General features: G+C 42.1%; 1 protein-coding gene across 1 annotated transcript in view; it reads left to right on the top strand.

Annotated features, from left to right (window-relative positions):
• LOC124796028 (carboxypeptidase B-like) overlaps positions 1–13,693 on the top strand; it is an 80,657-nt gene that overhangs the window by 21,442 nt on the left and 45,522 nt on the right. Inside the window, exon 2 of the mRNA XM_047260112.1 lies at positions 8,550–8,759. Coding sequence (XP_047116068.1) covers positions 8,550–8,759 — 210 coding nt within the window. The remainder of the gene's footprint in view (positions 1–8,549; positions 8,760–13,693) is intronic.

Raw genomic sequence — 13,693 nt, 5'->3', positions numbered from 1 at the left:
ACAATTTGTACAGAAACCAGATGGCAGTTATAAGAGTCGAGGGACATGAAAGGGAAGCAGTGGTTGGGAAGGGAGTAAGACAGGGTTGTAGCCTCTCCCCGATGTTGTTCAATCTGTATATTGAGCAAGCAGTAAAGGAAACGAAAGAAAAATTCGGAGTAGGTATTAAAATTCATGGAGAAGAAATAAAACCTTTGAGGTTCGCTGATGACATTGTAATTCTGTTAGAGACAGCAAAGGACTTGGAAGAGCAGTTGAATGGAATGGACAGTGTCTTGAAAGGAGGATATAAGATGAACATCAACAAAAGCAAAACAAGGATAATGGAATGTAGTCCAATTAAGTCGGGTGATGCTGAGGGAATTAGATTAGGAAATGAGGCACTTAAAATAGTAAAGGAGTTTTGCTATTTGGGGAGCAAAATAACTGATGATGGTCGAAGTAGAGAGGATATAATATGTAGGCTGGCAATGGCAAGGAAAGCGTTTCTGAAGAAGAGAAATTTGTTAACATCCAGTATTGATTTAAGTGTCAGGAAGTCATTTCTGAAAGTATTCGTATGGAGTGTAGCCATGTATGGAAGTGAAACATGGACGATAAATAGTTTGGACAAGAAGAGAATAGAAGCTTTCGAAATGTGGTGCTACAGAAGAATGCTGAAGATTAGATGGGTAGATCACATAACTAATGAGGAAGTATTGAATAGGATTGGGGAGAAGAGAAGTTTGTGGCACAGACTGACCAGAAGAAGGGATCGGTTGGTAGGACATGTTCTGAGGCATCAAGGGATCACCAATTTAGTATTGGAGGGCAGCGTGGAGGGTAAAAATCGTATAGGGAGACCAAGAGATGAATACACTAAGCAGATTCAGAAGGATGTAGGTTGTAGTAGGTACTGGGAGATGAAAAAGCTTGCACAGGATAGAGTAGCATGGAGAGCTGCATCAAACCAGTCTCAGGACTGAAGACCACAACAACAACAACCCATTAGATAAAAACTGGTTTATAGTGATATAATTAAGCATACAGCATAACATAGTGTTCAGAGGCAAAAATGTACCCAGTGTATAAACAAAGATTAATGTCTTGCATTTACATGATATACTCACTAAATAATGACTGGTTTATAGTAACATAATTGAGCACACAGCATAATATGACAGAAAACGTAATATGTCAAAGACATAGATGGTGTTCAGAGGCAAAAAATGTACACAGAATATCACAATGCAGCAGCAAAAAAAAAAAAAAAAAAAAAAAATATATATATATATATATATATATATATAAAATAGTCACGATGTTGAGATATCATAGGGCAAAATGTCAAAGTCAACTGGTGTTTGCTATATCTTAACTATTTCATAGTGCATACAAACAAAACATGAAAACAATCGTACATACAAAAAAAAAATGGAAAATGTGCACGGTCTGATATGTAACGACAAGAAGAGCGACCTGCTAACCTCACCTTGCCGGGCACTTGCCAAGAAAAAATACGATAATCATCAGTAATTAGTCTTGTGAATATAATTGCATAAATAGTCATAAAATGTGTAAATTCATCTGGAAAAATATGCACGGTCTGATGTGTAACGACAAGAAGAGCGACCTGCTAGACTTACCTTGCTGGGCACTTGCCAAGAAAAACTACGATAATCATCAGTAAGTGGTCATGTGAGTATAATTGTATAAGTGGTCATAAAAATTAGCAAATGGCATTACAGTATGATAAATCATAAAGTATCTTCATTCAATAAAGGGTTTAATGTTGGAGACGTGGTGGTTTCCTTTGGATTTTCTGGTTCTCACAGTTTCAACGTGTACAACATTGGGGTGAGGAATGCTGCGAATCCGATATGGACCTGCGTATAGAAGTTCAAATTTACTGCACCTACCTTTTATTTTGTTGGATAAATAGTGTGTACATACTAATATCTTCTGTCCAATGTGAAAGTCACGGCGTGTAAAACCTGTTTTTGCTGTCTTCTCCGGCGCTCTGCGGCACGTTTGATGTTGTTCAGCGCAATTTCAATTATTTCGTGGTGTCGCAATCGACGAGATGTAGGAAAGTTTACTAATTCGGTAATTTTGTTAGGTGGTTCAACATTTTTCAGTATAACAAACGGAGATAGCATAGTGGATTCATTTGGAATGGAATTAATTACATCTTGGAATATGAATATGTGTGTGTCCCAATCAATATGTCTTTTGTGGCAGTATATTCTACACAGTTTACCAATTTCTTTCATTAATCGCTCACAAGGGTTCGAAGAAGCATGATACTTGGATATATAGATCGGAGAAATGTTTCTAGCTCTTAACATGCGTGTCCATATAGCAGAACGAAATTGTGATCCATTATCGGAAATTACTTTCAACACATGCCCTACATGGAATAGAAAATGCTTTACAAATGCTTTCGATACAGTTTTAGCAGTAGCTTTGCGTAATGGAGTGAAGGTAACAAATTTTGAAGTGAGTTCAACAGCGACAAAGATGTAGCAAAAACCTCTCTTAGTTCTCGGAATTGGACCAAAAATGTCTACAGCGGCCATGTGTCTTAATTTAACAGGTACAATGGGATATAATGGAGGAATATGTGAAGTTGTGTCTGACTTAGTTTTCTGGCAGATTTTACATGACGCTAAAACTCGTCGTATACGTTTCTCCATGTTGGTAAAATAACAGTTCTGTCTCAGTATAATAAAACATTTTCTGGCTCCGTAATGTGCGTAACTTAAATGAGTATACCGGATTAATTTGTTAACAAGTTCATCAGGAATGCATAATAACCAATTGTTGCTGTCAGGGTGAGGGCGGCGAAACAGAATGTCATTGCGTACAGTGTAATGGTTTCTAATCGTAACATTATTCTTATCTTGCCAAAGGTGTTTAATTTCTTTCCACACGTTGTCTTTACTTTGCTCTTGTGCTGTGTCCTGTAATGACGATGAAATGAAATTTTCAAATGTAACTTGTTGGATGTACATCACGCTGAAATTTGCTTTACGGAAGTTGGTTGCGATGTCTTGCTGATTGTTGCTGAGAGAACGGGATAGTGCGTCTGCTATAATATTTTGCGTGCCGGGAATGTGAACTATTGTAAAATTAAATTCTTGTAAATAAAGCTTCCATCTACTTAACCTGTCGTGAGTAAATTTAGCTGAAAGTAGAAATTGTATCGCTCTGTGGTCTGTGTATGCGGTGGTATGTCTTCCATAAAGAAAATGTCGAAATCTCGTAAAAGCCCAAACAACACATAATGTTTCAAGTTCAGTAACAGAATAATTTCGTTCAGCAGCTGACAGAATGCGGCTTGCAAATGCGATGTTTTTAATTACTGTAGAGTCATCTTCTTCAATTTCCTGGAAAATATGTACGCCTAAAGCGGTGTTGGAACAGTCGGTGGCAATGGAATAACTTCTGGTAAGATCTGGATGCGATAAAAGTGGTGCATTCAACAAAGCATGTTTCAAATAACATTCTCGTGAACAAGATTCTGCGTGTGAAAATTATTGCTTACGTTACTGGAATATGCAACCTGTACTGTATCTGGTCAAATTCTATCGTACATACTGTTATTTACGGGAGGATGCTGTGGCATATCCACTATTTGAACTGTTCTGTTATTTCTTCCTGACGTATTACGCTATAGATGACACCTATTGTCTGGTTCATTCATGATAATATGTTGTTGCTGATGTTCTTGCTGCTGAAAAGATCGACTGTTATTAAATGTACGCTGAGAATTGTGCTCATTAATTTTACGTCTGTCATGATAGTCATTTCTATACGGCGCAGTGCAATAGGAATTGAAATAGTGTGTTTTCTGTACGTAGTTATTTCTTTGCTGGCGTGCGTTACTATTTGTTGTACCTGGGACTATACGTGCATGCGGCGAAACATTAAAGTTTGGTTGACCTTGTAGACTGCATTGTTGGTTAGGTATGCTAAGCGGCTGACTTTCATGCTGTTGCGGTGGAAAACATCTATTGTTACCAAAATGCATTCGCTGTTACTGCTAATTTTACACATACTGATGATTAAAATTTTATCTGTTATTAAAGTTCTCGTGGTTCTGGAGTGCCTAATGAAAATTGTCACTTTCGGTAAAAATTTGTTTTATCAGGTTTTCTTTAGTCATTTTTCTTAATTCTAGGTAGAGCAATAGTTGAAGAGTTTTTTTGATAGATATAAAGGATAGTAGAAGAGAAGGCAGCAGTGCAGAAAACTAAAGATGAAACAGCACTACTACAGCTCGGGGCCCTATGCACGCTACGGCACATATTCATTAAAGCGTAATGAATCCCCTGAGGTCATTTACGCGCTGCAAATAAATCTTAGCTTTTGCGTTGCAGGCAATGGCGGTAAAAATCTAAAAACAAATTGTTGTATCCATGCTAATTCCAGTTTCTGCATTATAAGCAATGCTGATGAAAATACAATAGCAAATTGTCGTATCCAGTTTAAAGCTAGTTTCTGCATTACAGATAATAGCGGTGAAAGTACAAAAATAAATTGTCGTATACTGTTCAAATCGTGTATCTGTGCTCTGTCATTATTAATTTCCTTAGATTTTTTTACAAATGCAAATTGCTTATAATCAACGTTCTCGTCACTGAATTTGAGAACACGTTCAGGTTTGTGTGAGAATCTGTTTGTCTGTGTCATTTCGGATTTCAAGTTGCGTAGCTTTTCAGATTTTAAGTCGCGTGGCTTTTCGGATTTTAAGTCGCGTAGTCTCTGTAAATTGCTCAAATTATACGCGCTGCGTGACTCTGACAAATACTCGCAACGTGGCGGATTCTGTGACGTATTGGTGACTGAAATAGTTTTCAATTCTGTTACTTCACTACTTTCGTCAATTTGGTTGATCTGTCGTGCAAATTTCTCATCGACTTCCGTATTCAGACTGTGTGAAATTTCTGGTAACTTTAAATTAAACTCGTAGCGAATCTGTACTGCGTTTTTAGGACATTATTCAGTGACTGCATTAATTTCGTCTTAATGTGATTCTGTTGTGCCTACACGTGTACTACTTAATTCTTCTGCAACAGTGCCAACTTCTTCATTACTGTTATTAGCACAAGCCTTAGTATCCTCACGTAATTGTCTTTTAATGTCCTGACACTGCACGGTAACAGCTGTAATCTGTTCACTAACTTGTTTGTTCTGTTCATTAAGGTTGTCGTGTTTTTCGTCGGCTGTTTAAGACTTTCAGAAAATTCTTTGTTCCATTCTCTAAATTGTTCGTGCTGTTCAGCAAGTTTTTTTGAGTAAGTCGTCTTGTTTTTTAATTATATGTTGCAATATTGCTATAATTTGAGCCTCAGTAACATTACCTAACTATTCTATGTGCTGTTTGATTGCGTACCTGCAATTGTCGCGTTTTGTGTGACCATTTGGTCATTCTGTAATTTACAACAAGGTTTGCCATTCGGATGTACACTGTTAGTCACTACACTGGAATTAAATAGTTCTGACGCCTTCTGATTACACTGTTCTTTTTCATTAGAAAAATTCGTCTGTTCGTTACGTGAATTTTGCAAACCGGTTGTGTTAAGCTGGGCAGCGCTCATTGCAACAGAACGCCCCGCGTCATCAATTGTCGTTAAATTAACAGACGACGCAATTGAATTTATCTGTTCATTAATAAGATCAAAATCAACATTGGTGGTCGGTACATACTGATTGTCACTAAATGGAGGATTGTCATCATTACATTGCGTGTCGCAAGTACTATCGGTGAAGTTATTTAAGTCTGTTATTTCATTCATTATACCTCGCGATGCACTATTAACAGTCTTTCGCAGCATTTTTACACTAGTCACAATTATTCACAAATGAAATAAGCACAATGCAAAAAGCAACAAACACAAATACAACAGAGAGCAACGAATTGCCGATGATCTGTGGAAGAAAGTCACAAAATTAGTAAAAGCGTTGCGCCAAATGCTAATTATATTAAGTAAAGAAGACCAGATATCTGACTACTTTTCAGAAGATTCTCAAAGAAATACGATCCTGGACTGGATGTCGCCAAGTGTAACCTCCCCACAAAAAATGAGAGATAATAATTAAATATGAATGGAGCCAAGTGTAACCTCCCCGCAGAACTTTGAAAAGACAATAATTAAATGTTAATGGGCATAGACCCAAAGTGTGAGTTCCCAGCAAAAATAAAAGAAAACTCAATGATAATGAAAACGTGCCAAAAGTTAGTTCCCCATAAATTACTGAATAATAATGACCCAAATGTTGTTGAGCTCCCACAAAACATCGTTAAATTGAAATAAAAGCAACTGTACCTTCGCTACAAAAATATTGAAAAAACAATGTCCCAATGTAAACTCGACACAAAAATTAAGAAATCAAACCCACAATAATAGGGCAGCATCGCTGACCTTAGGCCCTGTGCAATAATTAATCTGATAAATTGATTCAGGGTGGAAAAACATAGGAAATATTGTTTCAATTGGAATGATTCCTTTTTTTTAAAGAAAACGATTGCTTTGAAAACATAATTATTATTGCGGCATTTCTTGAACAAATTAATTACAATTAACATACATTACATTATCAGATGTGCGCAATGCTGCTTCATTACCTTATTTAACAATATACCTCGTCCCGAACCTTGACCAGAGACCCATGTCGACGCCCGCCGACTCCTCACACATAACTTCCGACTGAGTACAACTCGCAACTGCTCCTCGCGACTCCCTACATGCAACTGAACTCTCGCGCAGTCAAGCGCAGATTAGCAACGATAAATAACTCTCTGGTCAGAGATTCTGTCATGCCTCGCCATCGCTGCCAATGGACACATACGTGTTTCAACATACAGGATGCTTCACTGAACAATTTGAGGTAGGGAACCTGGTGTCGGCGAAACCATCTTAAGGAGAATTTAAGAATAAAATAACAGTACTGTGTACTTTTTTATTTACATTAGTTCACTGCAGATACCAACATTAACACAATGAACGTACCATTTGGACTGTATCTTAGAAAATGTGCTGAAATGGCGGTCATCAAGCTCAATGTAAGCATGAAATCGGCGAGCAAGATTCTGATGCACCCTGAAAAATATCACTGGTGTACTCCGAATCACATCACAGGCAGATTTAATTCTGGCAAATAATTCCATCTCCGTATCCACATGTGAGTTTAGATATCCGCATAGGGAATAATCAAAGGAATTCAGGTCAGGTGACCTCGCAGGCCATGAAATAGAACCTCCCCTTCTGCTCTACCGACCAGGAAGTATTGTACCGGTGCTGGCCCACCGTATTGTGCTGCTCGTCTCTGAACAGCATTGAGTAATGAGTGAGTCTGTCGTTGATCCATAACGCGTTCTTTCATGGGATAATGTAAATACGACACAACAGAGCCACCTCATGGACAAGTAAAGTAAACAGAACCTGCATCATGACTTCCTAGTAATCAGGCTCGTCCTCCATGGCTCCTTGCAGGAAGTGAAGAATGTACATGAAATAAACAGTACCGTTCGTGTAAGACTGTACGCATGTTAGTTGTAAATAAGCTGGAAAACAGTAATGCTAGACAAAGCGGTGGACGAGTTTACTTCCATATCTCCTTAAGCAGGCTTCTCCGATCCGAGATTCCCTATCTCAAACTGCTCAGTGGAGAATTCTCTGTGTCGTATCACATTTTTGCACGCTCTTACGGAGAAATAACACAGCCAACCGGCTGCAAATAATTGTTTAATAAATTTATCTAGGTTTCGACGCCTCTAAGAATTTCTTCATCGAAATGAAAATTTAAAAATCGTTAAGTTACATTGAGAGAAACCAATAGTCAATGCTTAGAGCAGACATGCTCAAATCAGCAATTAAAACTTAAAAACGTACCAAAGGCTGATTTATCTGTTTAGAGTTATATGGAGACCCTCTGCTAACAACCGGTTCGTAACAGTTTGTGTTAACACTCCTGGACTCAAAAGCCCTCTCATCTGAACCATGGTAGCTCTCCTTATATCATGATGATCCTGGCGGGCGGCTATTCCGCGTGGACGTCTAGAACCTTGTTTGCGGGCGTGAGAACGTTCACGTGACTACTGATACCAGCATCGCTGCACCACTGACGTAACACTTCCAACGTGTGTGGCAATTCTCCGAAAGGACAGTTCCGCCATTTGGAAGGCCACAATTTGACTCCTTTAAGACTCTTTCTGCGTGCCATAGTTGTCTGCTTGCTTCACACCTTTGCGCCACACTGAGGCTGGCAATGACCATTCTATGTGAAAGGGTAGACACAGATGTCGCTCTGGTAACTATACCACTATACCGTCTGTTGGCGGATGACGTTGAAACTATTATCAGTACACCTACTATCCCCAGATGGCATATGTCGTCATCAGGGCTACAAATTTTTTTTTTCCGGCAGTGTACAATTCGTCTGCGGTGATTCATTCTTCACAAAAGCTATTACATGGCAGTTCCTCCGCAGTCCTCGAGTAATGCATATGTTTAAATAGACACTTGGAAGAACATAACGAGGCAGTTGTCGTCTTTCTGTGGCAGACACAAAGTCTACCGTCTGGTGCCGACGGAGGAGCAGCTGCAGACGCTGTCTCAGCTGCGGGAGCACCCGGCGCTCGACTTCTGGTCGCGAGCTCACCGTGCCGGCCACCCCGTGGAAGTGAGGGTGCCGCCCCACGTGCAAGACCACTTCCGAGCATTCCTCGATCGCCATGGAGTGCTGCACAACGTCCTCATTGATGACCTCGAACAGTAAGTTTCAAATCTCTTTGATAGGCCTCTTCCATTTCACATCTCTCCTATACGTAGCGTATATGATGAGGGAATTAGGTAAGAGTGATACACTAAAAGTAATAGACGGGTTTCCTTATTTCGGCAGCAAAGTAGCTGGTGATGACCGAAATTGAGAGGGTATAAAATGTAGACTGATTATTGAAATTAAATCATTTCTGGAAAAGAGGAATTTGTTAACATCGATTATAAATTTAATGTTAAGAAGCATTTTCTGAAGAAATCTGTCTCGAAGGTAGGCCTGTATGGAAATGAAACGGCGACGGTTAACAGATCAGTTATTCTCGACGGCCAGTGCTCGGCAGAGACAGGTGCATCGTCTGGAATGCCCCAGGAAAGTGTGATGTGAACGCTGTTACTTTCTGTGTGCACTGGTGTCCAAAATTAAAGCAATAACGGAAGTTTTCCAAGGGTGTGTTTATTTTGCCACAAAACAGTGTAAAAAGGTGGTAGTAAAGTGGAAACAACGTAAAGTATAGAAAATGTAAACAACTGCAACATGCACAACAGTAGACGATAATATTGTTCGTTTTTTTTTTTCAACAGGTTATGCACACAAATTCCGACAACTGGCTAATGTGCTCACTATGGGGTGCGACCACCTCTGGTAAAAAATAGGCCTGGCAACGACGGCCCATGCTGCAATGTCATGTTATAACGCCCACTCATCCTGCGGAGCTGCTCCCAAGTCTTGGAGAGTGGTTGGTGGGTATTGACGTCTAGTGTATCCCAGACATTCTCTATGGGATTCAAATAGGGAGAGCGAGCAGGCCACACCGTGCATGCAATATCTTCTATTTCCAAGAAAACAACAAGCACTCGTGCTCTATTAGGTCGAGCATTACCGTTCATCAGTACGAAGTCTGTACGCACACTACATCGCAACAACCGTACATGAGGTTCCCAGATCTCGTCATGTTACCTGTTAGCTATTAAATCTTGCTGATTTACCCGTAAAATTTCATGAATGGTTGTTCCAGTGGTCAACGTAATCCCTGCTCACACCATTAGCAATCCGCCTCGATATCAGTCTCTTTTCACAATGTTCGGGTTTCGAAATCATGTTCCACTTTCCCTTCAGATGCGAATCCGCCGAGAATCACTCCCCACACCAAATCGGTACTCATCTGTGAACAGAACATTGGCCTACTGTTCGACAGTCCAGATGGCATGTAGACGGCTCCATTTGATGGTCTCTTCTGTGAAGATGCGTCAGAGGCACACAAATAGCAGGTCTACGACAATAAAGGTCACCCTGTTGAAACCTTCTCTACATCGTTTGCCACGATGTGGATGCTGCGAGGCCAGTTGCTGCGCAGTACTAAGGCAGTGACTCGTGCCCTCACAGCCAAGTAACCGTGCTCTCCTTCTGATGCAACACGTGTCGGCCCTGCTCTCGTCTTCGGGATAAAGTTTAGGTCTCTATAAACTGTCGCCACATCCGAGAAACATCACAGCGATTCCCGTTAAGCCATCGGCTACATGAATTTGCGACTGTCCTGTTTCCATTCTTGCTATGGCCCTCCACGCAGAGAATCTGGCAGGCGTCTTCTCTGTGCCATACTGCACCGTCTGTGACTATGTACACAGCGATTGTGGATGTGGGACTACCCGGTAAACACTAGTCCGTTTGATAGATGCCCTGACTTCATCGTTGGTCAGCGTGACGGATTGCCTTCCTACGGGCACGGGCTCGATTCCCGGCTGTGTAGGGGATTTTCTCCCCTCAGGGACTGGGTGTTGTGTTGTCTTTATCATCATTTCATCCCCTCCCGACGCGCGGGTCGCCCAATGTGGCGTCGAATGTAATAAGACCTGCGATATGGCGGCCGGACCTGCCCCGTAAGTGGCCTCCCGGCCAATGACGCCAAACGCTCATTCCCATCGTTGGTGCGGTTTACCGTTGACCGAAATGGCGTCTTCCGTGCACAACTCGAACACACGGACATCTGATGACAGTTTTTATGATTATATCGTGAATTACACACACGACGTGGAGATAGCGGTCTGTTGCATTAATTTTGGACACCAGTGTAGTTGGTGTGACGATGACAGCCTGGTCTAAATGTAAAAAACGTAAGTTAATGCAGATCAGTGGGAATATCGATTCTGTAAAGTTTGAATGCAACATTAATAGTGTGCTGCTTGACACACACACGTCGATTAAATCTCTAGAGGGTGCAAAACGGTGTCACATGGAAGGACCACGTAAGGACGTGCATGGGGGCTTAATTAAATACAATGCAAATATTTTTGGTAGCTGTTTGTCCGATTACGCTGTGTCTCGTAAACGGTTGGCCCTGACTAGTTTTTGTACGCAATCTGACTGCATAGAATAACAACAAACAATGAAAGAAAATTTTCGTTAACACAGTTAATTAATTAAGTCTCCAGCAACTATAAAACCTACTAAACCAAAGCACAAGTGTAATTGTTCTGTGTGTGGGAGTGTGACTCAACGTACACATCTGACACGGTTCTTCTCCAACAAGACAAGAATTTTTAAATACCAATTATATTGACGTGATAAAGGAAAATTAGAAATACTATAATTGCGTAAGGAAAGCAGAATTACACTCTAATACAAGAACACAACCCAGATGCTTTGTTGACTGAACCTGTAATGATGCATTATTCAGGACATTGAAATAATGAGAAAAAAAAGAAAAGGAGTTTGTTACCTCATTTATATTGATGAAAATCACTCTAATCCTTACAATATATCTCCACACCGATTCTCTACTACCACATCTCAACAAGACTCTCCAATATCACATCTCAGCAAGCACTGCCTACTAGCTCATCTCAACAAACACTCTTCACTACGACATCTCAGCACAGACTGCTACGAGTCCTCGACAGGCACTGACCACTACGAGCTCTCCCCAAGCACTGTGTAGGCGCAATCTCTGGCGCAGTGGCTCAGTGTAGCCACCTTTCAGACGGTAATAGGGAAAGCGATTGATAGACTTTAGTTCATTGGGGGAACTTTAGGAAAATGTAGCTCATCTATGAAGGAGCCGGTGTACTGAACGCCAATGCGATCCATTCTTGAGTATTGCTCGAGTGTTTGGGATCCAATTCGAATTAAAGGAAAACATCGAAGCAGTTCAGAAGCGTGCTGCTGTATATATTACTGGTAGGTACGACCAGCACGCAAGTGTTGCGGAGATGCTTCGGGAACTGAAATGGGATTCCCTGGAGGGAAGGCGACGTTCTTTTCGAAGAACAATATTGAGAAAATTTAGAGAACCGATATTTGAGGCTGACTGCAGAACGATTCTACTGCAGCCAATGTACATTTCGTGTAAGGTACACGAAGACAATATTAGAAAAATTACGGCATATAGATAGTCGTTTTTCACTCGCTCTATTTATGAGTGGAACAGGAAAGGATATGACTGGTAGTGGTACAAATGTATCCTCCGCCACGCACCACAGTGTGGCTTGCGGAGCGAAAATGTAGATACAAATGCAGAAACTGTTTTGTGTGGTGCTGTAGAAGAACACTGAATATGAGGTGGGTATCTCGAGTAACTAATAAAGATGTACTGAATGAAATTGAATTTATGGACAACTTTAACTAAAGGGAGGAATTCATTAAGAGGACACATCTTGATTTATCAGGAGTTATCCTGGTAATGCAGGGAAGTATGCGGGTGTGGTGGAGATATTCACAGAAACTACACTCCTGGAAATTGAAATAAGAACACCGTGAATTCATTGTCCCAGGAAGGGGAAACTTTATTGACACATTCCTAGGGTCAGATACATCACATGATCACATTGACAGAACCACAGGCACATAGACACAGGCAACAGAGCATGCACAATGTCGGCACTAGTACAGTGTATATCCACCTTTCGCAGCAATGCAGGCTGCTATTCTCCCGTGGACACGATCGTAGAGATGCTGGATGTAGTCCTGTGGAACGGCTTGCCATGCCATTTCCACCTGGCGCCTCAGTTGGACCAGCGTTCGTGCTGGACGTGCAGACCGCATGAGACGACGCTTCATCCAGTCCCAAACATGCTCAATGGGGGACAGATCCGGAGATCTTGCTGCCCAGGGTAGTTGACATAAACCTTCTAGAGCGCGTTGGGTGGCACGGGATACATGCGGACGTGCATTGTCCTGTTGGAACAGCAAGTTCCCTTGCCGGTCTAGGAATGGTAGAACGATGGGTTCGATGACGGTTTGGATGTACCGTGCACTATTCAGTGTTCCCTCGACGATCACCAGTGGTGTACGGCCAGTGTAGGAGATCGCTCCCCACACCATGATGCCGGGTGTTGGCCCTGTGTGCCTCGGTCGTATGCAGTCCTGACTGTGACGCTCACCTGCACGGCGCCAAACACGCATACGACCATCATTGGCACCAAGGCAGAAGCGACTCTCATCGCTGAAGACGACACGTCTCCATTCGTCCCTCCATTCACGCCTGTCGCGAAACCACTGGAGGCGGGCTGCACGATGTTGGGGCGTGAGCGGAAGACGGCCTAACGGTGTGCGGGACCGTAGCCCAGCTTCATGGAGACGGTTGCGAATGGTCCTCGCCGATACCCCAGGAGCAACAGTGTCCCTAATTTGCTGGGAAGTGGCGGTGCGGTCCCCTACGGCACTGCGTAGGATCCTACGGTCTTGGCGTGCATCCGTGCGTCGCTGCGGTCCGGTCCCAGGTCGACGGGCACGTGCACCTTCCGCCGACCACTGGCGACAACATCGATGTACTGTGGAGACCTCACGCCCCACGTGTTGAGCAATTCGGCGGTACGTCCACCCGGCCTCCCGCATGCCCACTATACGCCCTCGCTCAGAGTCCGTCAACTGCACATACGGTTCACGTCCACGCTGTCGCGGCATGCTACCAGTGTTAAAGACTGCGATGGAGCTC

The sequence above is a fragment of the Schistocerca piceifrons genome, chromosome 4 (genome assembly GCF_021461385.2).
Source record: "Schistocerca piceifrons isolate TAMUIC-IGC-003096 chromosome 4, iqSchPice1.1, whole genome shotgun sequence".
NCBI classification, from domain to species: Eukaryota; Metazoa; Arthropoda; class Insecta; order Orthoptera; family Acrididae; genus Schistocerca; species Schistocerca piceifrons.
The sequence above is the reverse complement of the archived record's forward strand: the minus strand, read 5'-3'. Positions and strand labels throughout refer to the sequence as shown.